The sequence below is a fragment of the Lotus japonicus genome, chromosome 1, assembly GCF_012489685.1.
Source record: "Lotus japonicus ecotype B-129 chromosome 1, LjGifu_v1.2".
Lineage (NCBI taxonomy): Eukaryota > Viridiplantae > Streptophyta > Magnoliopsida > Fabales > Fabaceae > Lotus > Lotus japonicus.
In genome coordinates this window covers 75,388,190-75,410,377 of record NC_080041.1, presented here as the reverse complement: position 1 = coordinate 75,410,377, position 22,188 = coordinate 75,388,190, and the positions used below count along the sequence as shown (strand labels likewise).

General features: G+C 35.6%; 3 protein-coding genes across 4 annotated transcripts; 2 read left to right on the top strand and 1 right to left on the bottom strand.

Moving 5' to 3' along the window:
* Positions 1 to 500: 500 nt before the first annotated feature.
* On the top strand, positions 501 to 5,063 carry LOC130732045 (protein HEAT INTOLERANT 4-like). The gene is made up of 11 exons (XM_057584172.1): positions 501 to 571; positions 701 to 759; positions 1,066 to 1,187; positions 1,282 to 1,341; positions 2,587 to 2,645; positions 2,779 to 2,858; positions 2,995 to 3,033; positions 3,594 to 3,656; positions 3,750 to 3,797; positions 3,864 to 3,989; positions 4,667 to 5,063. Exons 3-11 carry the CDS (start codon positions 1,138 to 1,140, stop codon positions 4,712 to 4,714), a joined length of 573 nt encoding a protein of 190 aa, XP_057440155.1. The 5' UTR covers positions 501 to 571; positions 701 to 759; positions 1,066 to 1,137; the 3' UTR covers positions 4,715 to 5,063.
* A 2,897-nt stretch (positions 5,064 to 7,960) lies between these two features.
* On the top strand, positions 7,961 to 16,469 carry LOC130711056 (protein HEAT INTOLERANT 4-like). Of its 2 annotated transcripts, XM_057560514.1 has the most exons (15): positions 7,961 to 8,197; positions 8,313 to 8,515; positions 8,590 to 8,628; positions 8,732 to 8,785; positions 8,876 to 8,939; positions 9,066 to 9,124; positions 9,386 to 9,510; positions 9,605 to 9,664; positions 11,416 to 11,474; positions 11,598 to 11,677; positions 11,805 to 11,843; positions 12,319 to 12,381; positions 15,212 to 15,259; positions 15,332 to 15,460; positions 16,048 to 16,469. In XM_057560514.1, the coding sequence occupies exons 2-15, from the start codon at positions 8,387 to 8,389 to the stop codon at positions 16,093 to 16,095; spliced, it is 996 nt and encodes a 331-aa protein (XP_057416497.1). In that variant the 5' UTR covers positions 7,961 to 8,197; positions 8,313 to 8,386; the 3' UTR covers positions 16,096 to 16,469. The 2 variants fall into 2 exon arrangements, with proteins under 2 accessions (XP_057416497.1, XP_057416489.1); XM_057560506.1 differs by lacking the exon at positions 7,961 to 8,197 and having other exon boundaries at positions 8,204 to 8,515.
* A 1,337-nt stretch (positions 16,470 to 17,806) lies between these two features.
* Positions 17,807 to 18,723, bottom strand: LOC130711042 (protein SRC1). Its single transcript, XM_057560482.1, has 2 exons — positions 18,350 to 18,723; positions 17,807 to 18,006 (listed from the first exon to the last, which is right to left on the bottom strand). Exon 1 carries the CDS (start codon positions 18,676 to 18,678, stop codon positions 18,373 to 18,375), a length of 306 nt encoding a protein of 101 aa, XP_057416465.1. The 5' UTR covers positions 18,679 to 18,723; the 3' UTR covers positions 17,807 to 18,006; positions 18,350 to 18,372.
* Positions 18,724 to 22,188: the final 3,465 nt, after the last annotated feature.

The window sequence follows — 22,188 nt, the reverse complement described above, 5'->3', positions numbered from 1 at the left end:
CAAAGTTTTCTGTGAAACCTAATAACCTTTGTAACTCTTGTAACTAAATAAAAAAAATAAATACAATAAAATAATAAATAGATTTTTGATTTTGGTCTGCGTAACCTGTAGGCTAAGTCATCCAAATCCAAAAGTTACGCAGAAACCCTCCCTCCCGCCTTCAAATTTCCCTGCGTTCATCTCACGCTGGATTTTCAAAACCAAACCCTCATTCCATTCCTTTAAATAGTGTTTTTTGGGTTTGCCGCTACGCTACGCTATCTGCCATTAACAACCCTGGTTTTTCTTACTATCTCTTACTTATGGTGTCAGTGGGATCTATTGGATTCTGTCTATCAATGCAAGTGGGATTTCTCTAATCTGGAAGTGAGTATATTCTATTACTGTTGCTTTTTTTTTTTTGAGAAGCCAAAAGATTCTATTACTGTTGCTAATTATTGGTGTTTGGGTTTTGGTTTTTATCTTAAAAGGGCTGACTGATTAATCTGATTATTAAATTGTCTTTAGAATGCATTTGAAGAGGGTGGTGTGCTGCATGAGAAAAAAGTTTATCTCTTTGGTTGCACTGAGCGTAAGTGGCTCGCAAGCTTGAGTATTTCGTTATTTTTTTTATGCAAATGCAGCTTGAATTTGATAGGTATTTGTTTCGCCTTATCTGGTCATTCATCTTACGTGTGTGTTATCCGTGTTATACCTTCAGCTCTACTGGTCCACTCCGAGGATGAAAGCAAAGTTATTTACATACCTGTTGTTGTAGCAGTAAGTTGTCAAACTGGGCTCTGTCAAAATCTACATGTGTTGGCTTCATTGATTACTGCTTACTAGCTTTTTAGATGAAAATTAGACTATTTGTTCCTGCAAATAACAATAATCATTTGTGCCTTCTACCTGGGATTTGTGTCTTGTGGGGCATGGTACTTGGGCATATTAAAATGCTTATGCTTAAACCTTGGGTGTAGAAGTGTTATCTCGAAATTCCAGCTCATAGATTGCCAGTTTTAAATGTTGGAATCAACTTTGTAATTGTATCATTTTGATAATGTTTCAACTTCCTTTTGTGAACAGGTTGTATCACCTTTTCCTCCATCTGATAAAATTGGGATTAAGTCAGTTCAGAGAGAGACTGAGATAATTCCCATGAAACAAATGAAAATGGACTGGGTTCCATATATCCCTCTGGAGAACCGGTATTCTATTCAATTTTGCCATTCTTTGTGGTTTCTTTGAAATATTTCTTCTTGACCATCTCTGAACTTCTTTATATAATTTTGTCATGAATAGAGAAAGCCAGGTTGATAGGTTGAAGTCTCAAATATTTATCTTGAGTTGCACCCAAAGAAGGTATCTGTTTCTCTCTTCTCTTTAATTCAGTATGTTTTGATAGCCTGTTTATACCTTAGGTCTCAAAATAAGTATTGCATTAATATTGGAGATGTTTGATTTGTTAGATGTTCTGAACTTCTGATTATAAATAAAGTTTCTGTAAAATATATCTTTTTATTTATAGAGAACATTATCTGATTGTCTCTTGCAACTTGATATGCTTTCTTTGATTGTGTGAATCTTTAACGTCCTTATCCTCCCCCTCCCAGTCTCAAATGACTATATGTTTTTGACAATTTCCAACTAAAGGGAACTCATATAGTCATATAGTCATTAACTTGGAATCTTTAACTTGATATGCTTTCTTTGATTGTGTGAATCTTTATGTATTTCATAGCCCACCTCTCTAACTTTCTTTGAGTTCCCTTTGTGTGAATCTTTAGTTAGGCTGAGACTGAGATAGTTAGAGAGGTGGGCTATGAAATACATAAAGGGAACTCATATAGTCATTTGAGAGAGAACTAAGGTCAAGCCGGGCAGGTTTATTAACCCTTGAAATTCTGCTGAGTTGTGGCTGTAATTGGGGAATTTGTCCATATTCTGTATAATGATATATCAGGTTTCTATACTTGTGTATCAATCTTATTGGGATGCAAAGTGGACCATCCTCACTTGATGGTGGTGAAACCAGACTCTAAATCCACTTGACTTAGAGGAGAGGAGATTCCACTCCTAAAAGCTAGGCTGTTAAGAGGGGTCAGCTTTCACTTAACATATAGTGGTTCGGTGTCTTCAACCGTGTTAACATGGGAATCATGCTCTCTCATGGATTCAGCTGTTGTGTGACAATTCATTTTGTAAACTTTGACCTTGACAGGTTTTATTTGCCGTGGTTTTCAGACCTTGATAGGTTGAGATTGGTCACATTTTAACGAATTTATACCTACATTGTTTAATTTTCTTGACTTCTTGATGGTAAATGCTAATGAAATAAACAAATGAGTCTATGATTCTAATTCTATATTGACACTTAAATGAAATGTTAATTGGGGTAAACCCCAAGTATAGGGATTTGATATTTTCAAGTTTTTACCATTGTAAAAGTTTTTGGAAGCTGATATAGTCAACTTGATGAGCTGTCCCTTTATTGTAGTAGCTAGTCGTAGTTGCTTGTTAGAATTTTCTATCCACTCTCTCTTGATCCTTGCTCTTGCATGTTTTCAATGGTTTTTATCTTATGCATGATTTGAATCTGAAAAACAGGGCTGCTTTGAAACATATGAAGATTGATCGTGTGAAGAAATATGACTACTGCTTGCCTTGTGAGTTTTTGGATTTAGAGTATAATTGATCATATATATTGGCTGTATACTTGTTTGCAACAATGGGGAGAAGATAAATGTAATCCTTTTACCATTATTATTTGATTGTTTTTATTCTATATTATTTTCACAGATTTCTACGACCCATTTAAGGAAGATGAGCTTGAACAGAGCACTGAGGTTCCAATACTATTTCCAGCAGAGCCAAATCCGGTAATTATGATTCAGAGAAGTTTTGCGAAATGAATTGACAGTTTGAATTTACATATCTATACAAGATTAGGCAGGTTGGTTCCATATTGTTTTTCTAAATGCATACTGATCTCTTCTCCCTCTCCCTTTCACACAGGTTGTCTGTGGTTTTGATTGGGAATTAGATGAACTTGAGGTAAGGAATTAGCTTTCTAAAGTTTTATTTAGAATTTTCGCTAGAGTTATTCTTTATAAACTAGAAAGTCTGGCTTTTTATGTGTGTCCTCTCTGTGTGTAGGATATTTAGAAAGTCCCCCATGTGCTAAATTGTTCAACATGTCTGTATGTCAGTATGGGTGTGTGTGTGCATGTGTGCTGCGTGTGCGTGCCCCCACGCGTGTGTTTGTTTGCTTGTTTCAACTTACATAAAATTCATTAGCTGATTATCATCATGCTTGGCATCATTCTACAGGAAATTTATTGTTTCTTTGGCTTTGCCATTTTCCATTGCTGTTGTCATCATCTTACTATAAACATGTTACTATGCTATTCAGTTCTTAAAATTCTTGACATGTGGCAATCTAGATGATAAGACATGAGGAAGAGAAAAAGTTTTGTTTGTTTGTGCTTTGTCCATGCTTTATTATTTCTCCGCAATAAACCTCCTCATAAATAGAGGATATAAATAAAAGATGTTTTGAAAGGATATCATAATTGACAAAATCCTCATGCGCTAAATTGTTCATTATTCCACAGGAGTTCACTGATAAGCTCATACAGAAGGAGGTGTTATCAGAAGATCACAAAGATGCTTTTAAGGTACCAACTATCAAGTAATTGGAAACCAATAGTTCATTAATGCTTTGAAACACTCTTCCAGCAGGAGATAAGCTGATTCTTTTAATGTTTTAGGAATTTGCCAAGGAAAAAGTACGTGAAGCAAAGAAAACTAATAGAGAGGTACTTTCACTTCTGAACACCACATGTTGCTGGTTTCTTCGTTTTGACCTATTCTATCTCCTGTAGGCAAGGGAAGCTCGAAGAAAAGCCATTGAAGAAATGAGGGAGGAAACTAAAGCTGTAATTAAGAATAAGCGATCTTATAAGTTCTACCCTGTGAAAAGTCCAGACACACCTGATGTATCAATGAAGGTAGGTGTTTGGGCACTCTGACATTATGCTTTTTGGTGATTCTCTGATGGAACATTTAAGATTTATCAATGTCATAGTCATAGATGAGAGTCTTGCAGTTTGATTCACCCACTTGAACCTTTCTATATAAATAGATAAACCTAATACAATAAACAAGGGGTGTGCCAAATATTAATAATAGTAAGAGATATTCAGTTTCTCTTTCTTAGGATTACTAAACCAAAATAAGGAGTTAGAAATAAGGTTATACTCGGTATAAGAGATGCAGCCAGCTATTTCAAATTAGAAGTGAGAAATTTTAAAACTCCTCTGCTTTGGTGATCTATTCTATCATGTTTTTCAATGTACTTGACATTCTCTATGGACCCCACCATGGGGGGAACTCTTTAGCATTAGGTTGCTCTTACTTTTCTTGTGAACCTATAATCAGTTACCCTTCATTAGTTATCTTTGGAAGGGAGCAAATAAATGATCACTCTTACATCTATGAAAAAAAATTCCCCATTTTTGAGCTTACGAAGACTAAGTTGACCTTTTTCTTGACTTTACAGTGTGAATAATGCAATTGAAGTTATTGTTTTACTTTTCTCATGATCTCTTACTTGATTACTTGATACATTCGAATTACTCAGTTGCCGCACAATTAATGAACATTGCATCATTGTTTGTATTGGCAGTCTAGATACATTAACAGGTATTATGGAAACGCTAATGAAGAACTGTGATTGGATACAAGAGAAGATAGCTTCAACTCGCAGGCTTTTTTCGCATGCCACTATAGAGATTTTGTTACTGTGATGTACAAGTCTTTGGGAGGCAACCCCTTGGTGCCCTATTAAATTTGATTTAGCAGTTTTGGTTTTTGGTTTTTGAAGGAACAAACAACGTAAAATGTAGCTTATACCAAGTAAATTAGATGTTCAGATAGGAAGATTATATGATATGTTGCTGATTTTCAATTTCTAGAGAATGTTGAGATTCAGGGGCTTCAATTGGCGTTGCTCTTGCTATCTTGGTACTTTTGAGATTCTTTCCATTTGAAAGTTGAGATGTATAGTTTTTATTAGAGTTTGAATGAAGAAATGAATTTCTTGTTTTCTTTAATGTAGCTGGCATTGAGTATGCTTCTGTTTTTTAAACATTGAAGAATGAAACATGATTGTTCGCTTAGAGGACAATTGTTTGATTTCTTGAATGAGATAATCCAAGACAGACATTTCTGTTGAGTGTTGAGGTGGTATTGTCATACGAGTTATGAAAGTTTTAGTTTACGACTGCAATTTTACACCAACTCAACTGAATAAGGTGAGCCTGTCAAAATTCTATCAAACGAAGTTGTTTTCTGGTTTAAGCCACAAGTATCCCTTGTTCGAGCTAGGTATGACCACTATGGACAAACTCTTTCTATCAAGTATTAATGACTTACATTCACAGGTTTTGGACTCGAAACCTCTATATAACTAAATAACTTCAAGTCAGTTGATATATGCAGTTTGGTGGTAAATGAAGTTGTTTCATCGTGTTGTTTTCACTAGATACATAAAGGTAGTTTGCTAATTTATAAATGTGTTTTGCTACATTATTAAGTTGTACTTCATAATCATGAATGTGCCACTAACGTCCTACAGATTAGCTTATTTTAACGGATTTCACGAGGGGACCTAAACAAGTTTTCACTGGCACCAAAATACAAATATTGATCAAAACCTCGCTGAAAATCATTCATTCAAGTCAGAAATAAATTAAAAAATAGCATTCAAAATATAATCAAGTATCTTTTATGATTTTGGTCCAATAAGACCTCGTCAGGAATGTTGTTGGAGTTGGCATTTAACCATATCATTTGCAACGGACACATTTGCATTTAATCATCCTCAGATGGAGCCACCTCAACAACTCTACAAGAGGTCCCTAGTTAGTTAAAGTAATGTTTGTAACTAGTTGTCCATCTACTCTGACACCCATTTGGACAAATATATCTAGTAAAATAATTCTACATCCACCCATGGCCATGTGAAAAATGTGTGTTTGAGGTCTCCAACGCTTCACCATTGTTGATAGGCTTAAATAAGTTTTTGGTCATTAACCTTTACCAAATGCTTGGTTTTAGTCCCTTGCCGGAGCAAAGGTGGGTTTTAGTCTCTAATCTTTGCCATAAAATTTGGTTTTCATCCCTCCGGAGCTCTGGGTTAACGCCGGAGCTCCGGTGGCCCATGTGGCAATGCCACATGGGATTAATGAGGCCAGGTGTTAATTTTTATTTTTATTAAAAAAATGGAAAATAACTCAGTAATTAAATAAAAATGTAGGAATTCTCACAAGAAAACCAGACATCCTACCAATTTGTTGCCAGCTTCAGCTTCTGTATGCCATCTATAATTCCATTTACACAAATCATCCATAACTCCATTTACACAAATCATGTAAATATTAAAATGGGAATTCTAGTTTTAAGTGTTCAATTTCAGTTAGAATCGAGTTTACTCTTAGCATGTTTCAAAATTCTTATGTGCTATCTCAGATCAAGATAAAGATGGGAGCTTTCAAATGAAGAAACTCATGAAAACTCAGATCTAAACCAAAAACCCAGAAAACCCTCATTCTCACTCTTTCCCCAGAAACCCAAACCTAGCTTTCCCTCTCTTGGATCTGAGTCGTTGAAGAACCACCACCATCATCGAGTCGTCTCTGCGCCGTGTCGTCTTCTCCATCTCTGCCGCTACCTCCCGCGAGTTCCACCATTGAGCAAAGATCTGGGTTCTCGCACTTTCCCTCGATCTGGGATCGAAAAGGATAACCCATGAAAACCCAGATCGAAGGAGATATAGAGGTGGATACAAGTGGAATTTGAGAACCAGAGGGAGAGGAAGAAGAGCGCGCTGAGCTGTATAGGAGGAAGAGGAGAAAGTCAGGGCTGGATGTTTTGGAAATAGGTTTCTAGTGAAAATGGTGGCTTGATGTTTTAATTTAGGGATTTTTAATTTGGGGAGTAGGGTTTTTAATTTGGGGATTTTATGAATAGTGGTGTTGATGTTTTATTTTCTGGATTTTAAGATGAAGATTATGAAGAAGATAATTGAAGAAGATGAAGATTCATTGTTTTCTGGGTTTCTATTTTTTTTTAACAAAATGGACAAAAAAGGCCACCTGGCCTCGTTAATCCCATGTGGCATTGCCACATGGGCCACCGGAGCTCCGGCATTGACCCAGAGCTCCGGAAGGATGAAAACCAAATCTTGTTGCAAAGGTTAGGGACTAAAACCCACCTTTGCTCCGACGAGGGACGAAAACCAAGCATTTGGTAAAGGTTAGGGACCAAAAACTTATTTAAGCCTTGTTGATATTAAGTTATGATCAATATGGAAAAAAATCAAAGTGAGTCATACCAAAAAAATCATATTGAGTCTAGTACCTTAAAATTTCACTATGGCTAATCAATTGTAAATGTAAATCACATGCTCCTCGAATTCTAATGATTCTCCATTCCATATGTGCTAAAAAATCTGAATAGACAATAGACTATTGATGGAGTAATTATGGGTTCTTTGGGACAGGGTGGATAGTTTTTCCTTCAACCATATTCTCTACATTCACATAATATGTGGTATTTTTTCACTAATATTGTTTACTCCTCATCCAATATTGGCATACCTTTCACACCATAACAATTGATATCAAAGTCGATAGTTACAACTTGATAGTCTACAACAACCCCGCTGAGAGGTAGCATGGTTGGTTACCAAACAATTAGGCGACTACATAATTCCCTATCTCTCAATTACCAAATTAAGATAATTTACAACCTCTCCATCCTCTACAAGACTACAACTAACAAATATACTTGTACTTTTTAAATTTTAATTTATTTTTATTAATTTAATCGTAACCCTTGATTACAAAAAACCAATGACTATAATTGCGCAGGAGAGAGATGCAAACAAATGATGCTGCAAGAAGCCAATTTGGAATTAAACACTGAGACTCCTACAAGTTGTCATCAATGCGTCATTTCATCGGCGGCTTACGATTCTCACTCCATCGCCCGCATCGTCCTTCTTCTTTGCGAAAATAAAATCATTATATCTAAACTATTTTATTGGTAAATAATTGTCTTTCTTGAAAATTTCAATTTCAATTTTTGAAAAGTATAAAACCAAACACAACCGAACACAACCATTCCCGCCTCTTCAATCCGCATGTTGTTTTAGGTACCGTTGTTTTATTGTCTACTTGTGTGTCTTCAAATTTCCTATGCGTTCATCTCACGCTGAAAATTCAAAACCTAACCCTCGTTCCCTCAAATTTGTGTCTTGTTCTTCACAGATTTGAATTGAATCCTCCACATTCATTGATCTTACAACTCCAACCCTATTTCCTTTCTCCTCTTCTCTTCTCTCATGGCGGCCAAAGGAACAAAGAGGAGAGCTAAGCACGAAGACGCAGCAGAACCCAAACAAAGCAAGAAGCGATCGACGAAACCTAAACCTTCCAAGCCCGATGAGTACTTCGAGGACAAGCGCAACTTGGTACACACAATTTCCCAGCTTGATTATCTTTTTCTTCACTGTTTCTGATTAATAGTTGTTGATTTTGCTTGTAGGAGGACTTATGGAAGCAAACTTTCCCTGTTGGAACTGAGGTTGGTTTATTTCATGGGTTTTCGACTTTTCCTTCTTTTGTTTTGTAATTTTATTGATTTTCATTTCTGTGATTTGCTTAATGTCTCTTACTTATGATGCCAGTGGGATCAATTGGATTCTGTCTATCAATACAAGTGGGATTTCTCTAACCTGGAAGTGAGTATTGTTGGTTGCTGATTATTAATGTTGAATTTTTGGCTTTTGTTTAAGGTTAACTGCTTACTCTGATTATTAAATTGTGTTCAGAATGCATTTGAAGAGGGTGGCGTGTTGCATGAGAAAAAAGTTTATCTCTTTGGCTGCACTGAGCGTAAGTGGCTTGAAAACTTTAGTATTTCGGTTTTTTTTTTTACAAGGATGCAGTTTGAATTTGATAGGCATCCGATTCAGTTTATTTGGTATTGAATCTTACATGTTATCCATGTTTTATCTTCAGCTCAACTGGTCTGGTTCAATGATGAAAGCAAAGTTGTCTGCATACCGGTTGTTGTAGCGGTAAGTTGTCAAAATCTACCTGTGTTGTCTAAATTGATTATTGCGTATTAGATTTTTAGATGAAAATTAGATAATTTGTTCATGCAAATAACAATAGTCATTTGCGCCTTCTACCTTTGTTTTGTGTCTCACTCCTTAGGGGACATGGTCGTAGAGGCGTTATATGTAAATTTCAGCTCTTAGATTGTCAGTTTTAAATGCTGGAATAAACTTTGTAATTGTATCAGTTATGATTATGTTTCAAATTCCTTTTGTGAACAGGTCGTATCACCTTTTCCTCCATCTGATAAAATTGGGATTAACTCAGTTCAGAGAGAGGCCGAAGAGATCATTCCCATGAAACAAATGAAAATGGACTGGGTTCCATATATCCCTCTTGAGCACCGGTATTCTATCTAATTCTGCCATTCTTTGTGGTTTTTTTGGAACATTGCTTCTTGACCATCTCTAAACTTCTTTATATAATTTTGTCTTGAGCAGAGAAAGCCAGGTTGATAGGTTGAAGTCTCAAATTTTTATCTTGAGTTGCACCCAAAGGAGGTATTGCTTTCTTCTTCTTCTTTAACTCAGTACAACCTATTTCATACTTTTAGGTCTCAAAATGTGTATTGAATTGCTATTGAATATGTTTGATTTGTTAAATGTTCTGATTATAAATAATTTTTCTGAAAAAGATATATTTCTTATAGAGAACATTGTTGCTTACAACTTAATATATTTTATTTGATTGCCTGAATTTTTTACGTCCCTATCCTCCTCCCTCCTAGTTTTGCTTTTGCCTCATCTCTAGTCTCTACTAAACTGCCTTTTTTGTTTCAAAATAACTTTTATAGTTATAAACAATGCTTCTATTTTTTTTTGGTTTTGCATCAGTTGTCTTTACCATTTTCCTACATGTTACCAAACAAATTATTTTGACATTCCGCATAATTCTTTGATTTTCAAATTTATTTTATTATTGTTTTGATAAATCATAATACCGATTCAAGAAATTGCTGTGAGAGGTGTGCTGGAGCCTACAAGTTGTTTGGAGTCTGCAACGTAGTCCTCTGTTGTATACAATGTTATACCTTTCACGGAATACTTTCTTTTTTAACTAGCTGATGTAGAGCACAACCCATTCATAGTCAAGTTTTTAAGAATGTAAAAGGGGAGAACCTATACTTTAAATGGGAGGGATGTACATCTGATATTGGATCATACTTATACCGTAGCCACCAATGTGCTAGTTATCAAACTAGTTAGTTGGAAATTTTTAGGTTGAAATTGAGATAGTTAGAGAGGCGGGCTATGAAATTCATAAATAACACGAGGCGGTGAAAGGGAACTCATGAAGTCATTTGAGAGAGAACGGAGGCATTGGCTGGGGAGATTTGCAGGCCCTTGAAATTTTGCAGAGTTGTGGCTGTAATTTTGGTGAATTTTTCCATATTCTTTATAACGATATACCTGGTTCCTATACTTGTATGTCAATCCTACAGGGTCGGAAAGTGGTCCATCCTCACTTGATGATGGTGAAACCAGACTCTAAATCCACTTGACGTAGAGAGGAGATTCCACTCCTAAAAGCTAGACTGTTAAGAGGGTGAACTCTTACTTAAAAAATTAAAATATAGTGGTTATGCAATTTGTGTCTTAAATAGTTAACATGCGAATCCTGCTCTCTCTCATTTACTCAGCTGTACTTGTGAGTGTTTTTAATTGCGGATGACGGGTCATGGCGGAAAGCCAAAATCCTGCCATACATGACAAATAATGGCGGGAAATCGGCCATGGCAGAAAGCCTTAAAACTGCCATAAGAAACCGCCATGGCGCGACCATGGTGAATATTTGATAACACTGTCTTGTGCGACAATACATTTGTTAATTTTTTTCACTGATAGGTTTCATTTTCCATGACTTTCATACCTTAATATATGAACATTGGTTGGTTTTTTCTAGATTCGTCACATTTTAACTAAGTTTTTCCTACATTGTTTAATTCTCTTGACTTCTTGATAGTAAATGCTAATGAAATAAACAAATGAGTATGTTACTGTAATTTTATATTGACACTTAATGAAATGTTAATTGGGGTAAACCAAAAGTATAGTGCTTTGATCTTTTCAAGTTTCTACAATTGTATAAGTTTTTGGAAGCTGACAAAGACAGTTTGATGATCTGGCCATTTATTGCAGTAGCTATTGGTAGTTTCTTGTTTAAATTTTCTATCCATACTCTTGATCCTTGTTCGTTCATGTATGTTTCTGAATGGCTTTTATCTTATGTGTGATATAAATCTGCAAAACAGGGCTGCTTTGAAACATCTGAAGTTGGATCGTGTAAAGAAATACGAGTACTGCTTGCCTTGTGAGTTCCTTGGTTTAGAATGTGATTGCTCAGATGAATATATATTGGTTGTATACTTGTATGCAATAATGTGGAGAAGATAAATGTTCATTGGATTATTTTTATTCTATATTCTTTTCACAGATTTCTATCAGCCATTTAAGGAAGATGAACTTGAACAGAGCACTGAGGTTCAAATAATATTTCCAGGAGAGCCAAAACCGGTAATTATGATTGAGAGAAGCTTTGCGAAATGAATTGACACTTTTATATATTTACATAAGATTAGGTAGTTTAGTGTCATATAAGTTTTCTACAAGCTTACGTATCTCTTCTCTCTCTTTCCTGCAGATCTTCTGTGAATTTGATTGGGAATTAGATGAACTTGAGGTAAGGAATGAACTTTCTCAAGTTTTAGTTTTGAAAGTTTGCCTAGGGTTGTAGTTTATAAACTAGAAAGTATGGTTTTGTACTCTTTCTCTCTCTCTCTCTCTCTCTCTCTCTCTCTCTCTCTCTGTATGTGTGTGTAGAGGATATTTGCAAAAGGATATAACAACAGTAGACAAGTCCTCATATGATAAGTTGTTCAACATAGCTGTATGTAGCAGGAGGGGGGGGGGGGAGGGGGGAGGGTGCACGCGCACTCCCTACCTGTGTGTTTGTTTGTTTCAACTTACAAATCATTCATTAGCTGATAAAATCATGCTTGCCATTTTTTCATCGCTGTTATCTTCTAACAATAAACAAGTTACTTTGTTATTTAGTTCTTAAATAGTGGGTAAAAAAATATGTTTGGAAAAGGATATTATAATTATAATTATAATTGACATAGTCCTCATGTGCTAAATTGTTCAATATTCCACAGGAGTTCACTGATAAGCTCATAGAGGAGGAGGAGTTATCAGAAGATCAAAAAGATGCTTTTAAGGTACCACTTGAATTTGATAAAATAATACTTGTATTTCATTGATTAATACTTGACTGAAAACTACAATATATATAGACTAACAAAGAGATAAAAAGAAACTAAATCTATCTAAACCTATCTCTATTTAAATAGATATCATCTCTATTTAAATAGATACTAATCTAAGATATACTAATCTAAGATAGAGAAACAAATCTAAACTATATCTCAATGAGACAAGACTAATTATAAACTAAATCTTAATAGATATTCAACACTCCCCCTCAAGCTAAAGCTTACTTAGCTTTAAGCTTGTAACAAATCTAACCCAAGAAGAAAACTATCTTAATAGATATCCTTTAATAATGACGGTCCTGGCGAATCTCTGGATTGAATAATCTTTCGAACTTCTAGTAAATCCATGGCGGCAAAAGACAACTTCTCATACTTCAAATTGAATAATCTTTCGAACTTCTGCTAAATTCATGGGCACGATAAAGACAACTTCTCATACTTGATATGGCTGAAATTGATGCAAGACAAAAACCAATTCTTCTGGAGTGTCGTAGGGTAGCTGAGCCAGCAAACAAGGGCGAAAAACCAGCAACAATACGCCCGAAAACAAAACAAAGCTGAAGCAACAACTCACCAACAACAACCAAACAGAAATAAAACATACTTGAAGTCAATCGATTGATGGCTTATAAGACAAACAATGGTGTCAACTTTGACACAGACAACTCTCAAACATTAGAGAGTGGGCCAGCGCAACTCGCAGCTGAAGCCCTAAAACCAGAACCAATAACTCTCAACTAGAGAGTGGGCCAGCGCAACTCGCAGCTGAAGCCCTGAAACCAGAAAACCAAACAATTGAGACAAAACAAATGAAGGTGACACTGTCACCTTCAAAACCAAACCAAATTGCATAAAGTCAGCCAAGATCAATATAATAATAGCATCTCGAACCATGAGACGCAAACAACAACTCAAGTCCAAAAAACCAATGTGGACCTGAGCGTCAAAACAGAGTTAAAACTCTAAACCAAACCAAACCAAACCAAACTTGGCCAACAGTGAGATATGGCACGAGAAACGTCCAAACAGGGTCAAAACAGCTGACCCACAAACCAAACAGGGAGAGGACGACCGGATGATCACAACTGTGACGGCACAACACACGTCAAAACAGAGGATCCTTAAAACCAAACCTGGCTGATACACAAAGAGGACCGGCGAGAACAAAGCAGCGGAGAGAGCGGCGCAATCTGGCTGATACACAAAGAGGACCAGCGAAAACAAAGCAGCAGAGATAGCGGCGCGTGGACTTCACACGCAGAGAGATGGGAGGCGCGTGGCTTGGAATCCGACGGCGGTGGCTGACTGTAGTCTCTAAGATACTTAACAATATCTAACACTTCCCCTCAAGCTATAGCATATATGTCATATGCATAGCTTGTAACAAATATAATTAAGATTTAACAATATCTAGATCCTCCCCTCAAGCTAGATCATATATGTCATATGCATAGCTTGTAACAAATATAATTAACTTGAGAAGTCGCTGCTGCCGGAGAGAGATATTCCCAATAATAGTCCAAAATTTATACACCAACAAACCACACAATGCAAAACCAATTCTCCACTTTAATAGAGAGCAAAAATCTTTTCCAACTCCAAAACCACACTGTGCCATAAAAAAAAAAGCAAGAAACCAAAACAAGAAACTAGAGCCAACCATGTTCTGAATCTTGAGATCCTTAAATTTAGCGTTGAAACAAGTTTTTGAGTAATACGAGCATACTTCCTTGCTGCCAATCTGGACCAATGGACTTCTGGAATGGAACAGGGAAGAGAGGAAGACCGGTTCTAGCCAAGAACCGCCAAAAACCGAGAACTGAAATTCTTATGCCTAAGAATCTGGAAAACATGTGGGCAAAAAGGAAAGCGAACAAGCGTGAGGGCACCATGTGTCTTGCCACAACTTCACCAATTGTAGTTTTAAGTCCTAGTTTAGACTACCAAGAGTAACCAAAAGTGATAACTACTGTCCACCTAACCACTGCTCCATCAACAACTTGCAAACGAAACCCAAAGAAGCAAAAACCACAGTAACAGAATTCCACAGTAGCATGGTTCAGACACTTTAACACGAGTCACGGCCACAAACGACACGCAAGAAGGGCAGATATGGAGAAACCGACCGCTGGAACAGAATCAAGAGAGCATGGCGAACCTTTCTGTGGAAGCGGCATCACGAACGATGGCTGGGAAGGCGGCACAGCGAACCGACTGTTGATTTGATAGTGGTTGAACATTATTAGGGTTCCAAGAGAAAGGGAGCCATAATTAGAAAGAAACGAGGCCGTAAGAAAACGGCTAGAATTAACAAGCGGAAGCAAAGTAAAAAAAATAAATCCAAAGAGATTTGGAAAGTCACCATGAGGGGGCTCACGGGGGAGGAGCCCCCTCACAGCGGAGGGATCAAAACTAGCTCTGATACCAACTTGAATTTGATAAAATAATACTTGTATTTCATTGATTAATACTTGACTGAAAACTACAATATATATAGACTAACAAAGAGATAAAAAGAAACTAAATCTATCTAAACCTTTCTCTATTTAAATAGATATCATCTCTATTTAAATAGATACTAATCTAAGATATACTAATCTAAGATAGAGAAACAAATCTAAACTATATCTCAATGAGACAAGACTAATTATAAACTAAATCTTAATAGATATTCAACAGTACCTACTACCAAGTAATTTGAAATTAATAGTTCATTCATGCTTTCAATTTCAACCACTCTTCAAGCAGGAAATAGACTGATTCGTGTATGTTTTAGGAATTTGTCAAGGAAAAAGTACGTGAAGCAAAGAAAGCTAATAGAGAGGTACTTTCACTTTCAATTCTGAACACCATGTGTCGATGCTTTCTGCCTCTTTACCTTTTGCATCTCTTGTAGGCAAGGGAAACTCGAAAGAAAGCAATTGAAGAAATGAGTGAAGAAGCTAAAGCTGCATTTGAGAATATGCGATTTTATAAGTTCTACCCTATACAAAGTCCAAACGCACCTGATGTATCAAATGTTAAGGTAGGTGTTTGGGCTTTCTTACATGGTGCTTTTGGTGGTTTTTTCATGGAACATTTAAGATTTATCATGAATTTCACAGATGAGAGACTTGCAGTTTGATTCACCCACTTGCACCTTTCTATATAAATAGATAAACCTAATAGTGAAAAGGGGGTGCCAAAGATCACTAAGAGATATTCAATTTCTCATTCTTGGGATTATTAAACCAAAATAAGGAGTTAGAAATAAGGATATACTTGGTATGCAGCTTGCTATTTCAATGAACTTGACATTTTACCGTGGACACTGCCATGGGGGAAATTCTTTAGCATCAGGTTGCTCTTACTTTTCTTGTGAACCTGTAATCGGTTACCCTTTATCGAGTGTGATGATGTTTACAGTCATTGGAGGGGGTAGAAAAGATCACTACATTTATGAAAACAATTTTCCCCATTTTTAGCTAACGTAAACTAAGTTGACATTTTTCTTGGCTTTAAAGTTGAAATTATATTACTTTTCTCATGATTTCCTTGTTGATTACTTGATGCATTCAGAGTACATAGTTGTCGCACATTTGATGAACATTGCATGATTGCTTGTATTGGCAGTCTCCATTCATTAACAGGTACTATGGAAAGGCTCATGAAGTTCTGTGATTGGATTCGAGACGATGATGGCCTCATTCTCACCTGCAACTATAGAGATTTTGTTATCTATATATGATTTTCGGATCTTCAGGAGGCAACCCCTTAGTGCCCCATAAAATTTTATTTAGCAGTTTTGGTGTCTGAAGGAACATACAATGTAAAATATAGCTTATACCGGAGAAGAAAAATAGATGCTAAGATAGAAAGAATATATGATATGTTGTTGATTTTCAATTTCTAGAGAATGTTGAGATTCAGGGGCTTCAATTTGTGTGGCTCTTGCTATCTTGGCGCTTTAGAGATTTTTTCCATTTGAAGGTTGAGGCTTAGAATTTTTATTAGAATTTGAATGAAGAAATGAATTCACCGTTTCCTTTGATGTAGCTGCGCTTTGGGCACGCTGCTAGTCTTTTAACATTGAAGTATGAAACATGATTGTTCGCTTAAAGGACAATTTTTGGATTCCTTGAATGAGTCAGTCATTTCTGTTGAGTGTTGAGGTAGTATTGCTTCTGAAATTTTCGTTTTACTACAACAATTTTACACCAACTCAACTGAATGAAGTAAGCTTGTAGGAATTCCTTCGAACTTTCACCTTTCTATGTGTTTCATCACTAGTTTGCTAAATTGTAAAATGCATTTTGCCACAAGTTATTAAGTTGTACTTCATAATCATAAATATACCACTAGGGTCCTACTAATTTGCTTATTTTAGTTGGTTTAAGGAATTTGAACAAGTTTTTGCAGGTACTAACAAAGTACCAAATACAAATATCGACCAAAATTTAACTGAAAATGATTGATTCAAGTCGGAAACTAGTTATTTTCCCTAATCTCCCTAATCATGGGAAGGAAAACCAAAAAGTAACTCCGTTGGTTAACTAAAACTGAATCTCGTTTGTTTTAGAAGAATTTGAAACTTAATCATCCCTATAATTTATTTTCTCTCCAAATCTCTATTTTTATAGGAGAAATTCCTTCCAACCTAAACAATGTGTTAAGTTTGTGCTCTATAACTATTTCACCATACAAAATATTTGCTGTTGAAAGCAAAAGAGAAAATATTATTTATAAACATGAGAGTCAAACAACAAAGAGATTGATGGGAAAGGAAAAAAAACCAAACAAACAAACTAGAAACACGCTCAATAGCGCAAACTAAACCAAAAAAACAACCTACTCAAGAAACAAACACACACAAAAAAACCTTCCATAAAACAAACCTCTTGCAGTAATTATTGCTAAGCCAAAGCATAACATAATGCAGTAACTTCATATGTATCAAACCAATTGGAACCAGGAAAAAGAAGATTATACTTGCCTCAGGTGGTGTACATGTTTCGGTAGCTTCACTAATCTGTTTATCATAAGCAGCATACACAAGTGAGGCTGACATGATAAACAGACCAGCAATAAGACAGACTATGCACTTCTTATTCAGTTCGCTATGTCTCATATCTTCTAACTGGTTCTTGAACTTTTCAGCTTTGAACCATATTACAGTAGTTCATAGAAGACATACCACAATGGGTGTACAAGGACAATTCATTGAAGTTTTGAAATTATTATCCAAGACAAGATTTTTTCTTCTTCTTAAACTTTGAAATAGCAGAAAGCAAGTAGTATGTATCTCGCTATCAAATTAATGCAAGTTTTTATCTTGGCATAAATGGGATTAATCAGACATCCGAAAAGTATGACGATAATTGAGCACTAATAATAGGCATAAGCAATAGATAGTTAAACTTAATATTTTTTGAAGCATTACATTACATCCAACGTAAAACAAAGCTGCAAGGTACTTTTACAGAGTAAATAAAAAAGCAGAAACACATGACATTTCTCTCTCAAACTATCAAGCATTATTTATTTAAGGGCATACACACACTGAGTCTCCTCCACTTTGGTCCCGTACAAACCCTGCAAGCAGGACAAAGAGCAGAGCAAATGTTAGTCCTTTTTAACCTGAAAGATATAATTGAATAACTTCAAAATGATTATGTTTTGTGTTACAACTTAGAATGATTTAGATGTGAATCAAACATGTAAAAACAAAAAATTATGGATGGATCACACGGAACAGACAGAGTCCAAGTTCGATTATCTTAATAATGCTCATAAGTCATAAGAATAAATAGTTTTTTTTAAAGATCTGGGTGGGGAATTACATGGCATATCCACAAGATCAGGAAAACACTGATCTAACGCTAGCTGTTTCCTGTAGTCAGCTCAAGAGTCATAAGAAAATAACACATTTATTTACCTTGACATAGAAAAGGAAAAGATCTAATCGCTGTCGCTGCTGCTGCTACTGTCATGGTCATGGCCATGCTCGTGCTTCTTCTTCTTCTTGTCCTTCTTATCCTTCTTGTTCTTCTCGTCGTGCTTCTCACCCTTTTCGTCACCGTGGATCTTATCCTTGATCTTGTCCACAATCCCCTCCTTGTGCTCCCCTCCATGGTGCTGATCTGACTTGTGCTCTCCTTTGTGAGCATCACCATGGTGCTCTTCTTTCTTGTGGTGCTCCTCCTCTTTCTTGTGCCCTCCTCCCACATGAAGAGCCTCTCCAATCTTGTTGATGATCCCTGACATTTTTCACAATGTTTGGTTTTGATTTTGATGTAATCAACTCATGTGAAGCAATATTCAATATATAGACAGACCTAAAGGTCAGGACTGTGTCAAAACATTATTGCCACCAAATTTTCTTGTAATTACCAAATGCCCATGCCCGTGTCCTAAATAAAAATACTAGGAAAGGAAGAAAAGATAAAATATATAGGTGAAAAAGTCACATGTACTAACTCACTAAATTTATCAACTAATTTTTTTTGGTGCTTTTTTTTTTCAAAGGTTACGATCGAATCATCGTTTGATGTAAAGTGCTTTCATGAAGAGAATCAATATATGCACGAACAATTACATGAGCATAACCTTATTCACCACACAATCAGCAAAGGGACTGACGCTCTGGATTTCAGCAATTTGTCTTCTAGAAGCAATAATAGTGAATCTTGTTTCCAACATAGTCGATAGGTGATCATGGTGTTGAAGGTGCTTCAGATAATTCATCAGCAAACTACCAAATCTTGGGGCTCCAAGACAACATGATCTTCCTCTCACACATTGCAGCCTGTCGTTCTGCCACCCGTTGGGGGAGAACAACAACCAGATGGAGTTTGATTCGAATCTATTTGATCTGGAAGGTTACTCGAGCCCTTCGTTGATGGGTTGAGATTTCGATTCAGTGAAAGCGCTCTGATATCATAAGGGAATCAGAGCTCTTCAGCGATCATGGTGACAGGGTCAACCTCGACGTTCGTTGATGATTTCGACATTTGCAAACTCGTTTAGGGTTTAGACGGCGCGTTGAGAAAGAGCTCGCTCACTAACTGGAGAAGGAAATCAGAATGCTTAGAATATGGAAACATTGCTCATCCTCAAAGAGAGGCAACAAAGGCTCCGTTTAGAGATTCGAAAGGGGAAATGAAACGAATGAAATTTGAGGGGTCGAGGTACTCAGGAATGCGTTTGAGAAAGGTGGGTTCAAAGGGTTAGAGCATTGAAAAAACATAGAGCCCGACGAAGAAAGGAAAAAAGCGACACGTCACTTTAAAAACTGACATGGCAAGTTTAAGTGAAACTAAATAGTTGAGTTGACAGTTTTATATTGCGTGCTTCGAAATCTATATATTATATTAGAATAGATATAATTCACCTTAACTTGTTCTGCCAACCCTTTAATCATTATATTCTCGGGACCATCGTACACAAGACCAAAATACCAACCTACCCAAGAAACAAACACACAAAAAACCTTCCATAAAACAAAACCTTAAAAACCCTCTTGCAAGTTAACATCCAATATGATTCACCTTAACTTGTTGTGTCAGCCCTTTAATCATTACATTCTCGGGGCCATCATACACAAGACCTAACTCCTTGCCCAATAACCAAACACAACGAGCTCTAGTTAAAACTCCGCTAAGAATAAAATCCTCTGAACCAAATGCAGATGGACCAGGTGAAGAACTAGCAGAATGGAGAGGAAGATAATATGATCATACTACCATTTTTGAAGTTAATATTAACTGCAATTTAGAAATTATTTTAAAAGATAATCCGTATTGTAACATTCTCAACCACTTTTAACTTGTAATGGAATTTGACTTTATTTTAACTATCCAAAGTTTATGACTTTCACTTATCTAGTCTATTAAACATGACTAGTTTTATACCCGTGCCTTGCACGGGGGAATTTATTCTCGATTATTTTTATTAAAAATTTGTTGAACAAATTTTTTAATGTTAATTTATTAAATACAGTTATGTTCTTTGTTTTTTTTAATAGAATTTTGGGTGTTATTTTGTTAGTTTAATGTATAGGTTTATTGTACTAAAAAATGAGCACTTGTTTTGTAGTTGTTTCATATCAATTTGTTTTTGGGTGAATAGCACTTATATATTACTCTGCACGAAGATTTTCAAACAAACAGCGATTTATTGAAAAATTGACAATCGTGGTAAATATATGAAATATTAAAAATTGTCAAAATGAATCAAATTGACCACCGAGGTCAATATACCCAAAAAAAGTAAAAATTCTCAACGTGGATAAAGAAATACAAAGCAAAGTTTAGCACAAAAGGATATCTATGCGTAAACAACATTAAAGGAATGGTACTATATCTTCTCCACCTTAATCTTCTTCATCATATGTGCACTTGTAAATTGGATTTGAATTTTGAAATAATTTGTGGGTCCATGCAAATTTTCAGTCCATTAACTGCTGATTTAAACCACTTTCCGAATCTATCTTTTCCTTCGACCTTGAAAAGAAATTCCTTGTGCACCAAATCAATAATTTCTCTTGGTGGGTGTTCTATGCGGCCGTTCTAGAATTTATTTAAAATAAAAAATGAAATAAATTAATATATTATGAATTAATTTTTCAATGTACTTAATTTGAATTGTATTTTCCTTTTTCCATTTCATCCAAAATTTCGTTGTTTTTTTGTTGATCAGATGACAACCATCGCCATAAAAAATTGTCAAAGTTGCAGATCCAGTATTATCAGCAACATGAATCAACAGCTTGTACATTAGGTAAACCTCCATAATTAAATCAAATGTAATGTTTATTGAACAAAATAATTTATTCATTCAAAGTGGAGTTTACCGTATGGTAGGAGTGATGTGCTTGTTACACTTTATCTAAAAATATAGTGCCCCATCAGAGTATGTTGCTGTGACATTTGCAATCATGATAATACCAATCATCTGTGCTCACAATTTTCTCAATCGCAGCATACACAATGAATATTGTGCGTTGTTGTAATGAATACTTGATTTAGAATTTTGTTGTATTAACAATTGTTTGTAATATTAATAATGATAATAACATATGTATATTTAATAAATATAAATGTACCTACCTAATGACATGTTTTTTTAAATATGTGTGTACTATAGTAGTATTTGTTGCTATTATTTAGCTAAAATTTTATTTGTAAAAAAAACATTAAATATGTTTACTAATAAACTTTTTTTCATAAAAGTAATGGAATTTTGTTCTTAATGTTATTATCATTTAATAAAAGAGGAGGGCTCAATTTACTCCAGGAGTAACTCTTCAAACTTACTCCGCATCCTAGCCCTTCATTTTAGGAAAACTCAACGGTTGTGATTAACATATAATTCTTCATCACGTGACATGTTCTTCTCATATCTTGCAATTGCTCCCTGTTTTGTTTCTCCAAATTGTCACCTTTATTCACACAGTGATGACAAAGAAAGTTTTCTTAGTTTCGCTTAGATTCGATCTCTGGTGAGAAAACCCTCCATTTACCATCCAATTTGATAATTCCACTAATGAGATTTTGACAGGGTTCGATTTTCTTCTCATCATTGCTTTTGTAAATTTGTGTTCTTTTAATCCATTGTTTGTCCTACAAAGCTTCATCAGCAAATAATTTTTTAAACTGTCTCATTCTTCTTTTTGAGCGATCTGTATCATTTTAATTCTATAGCCCAGGCCCCAGATCCTTTTACCTTCCATGTGAGATGTTTTTGATATAAAAAATTATGGAAAAACACACATCT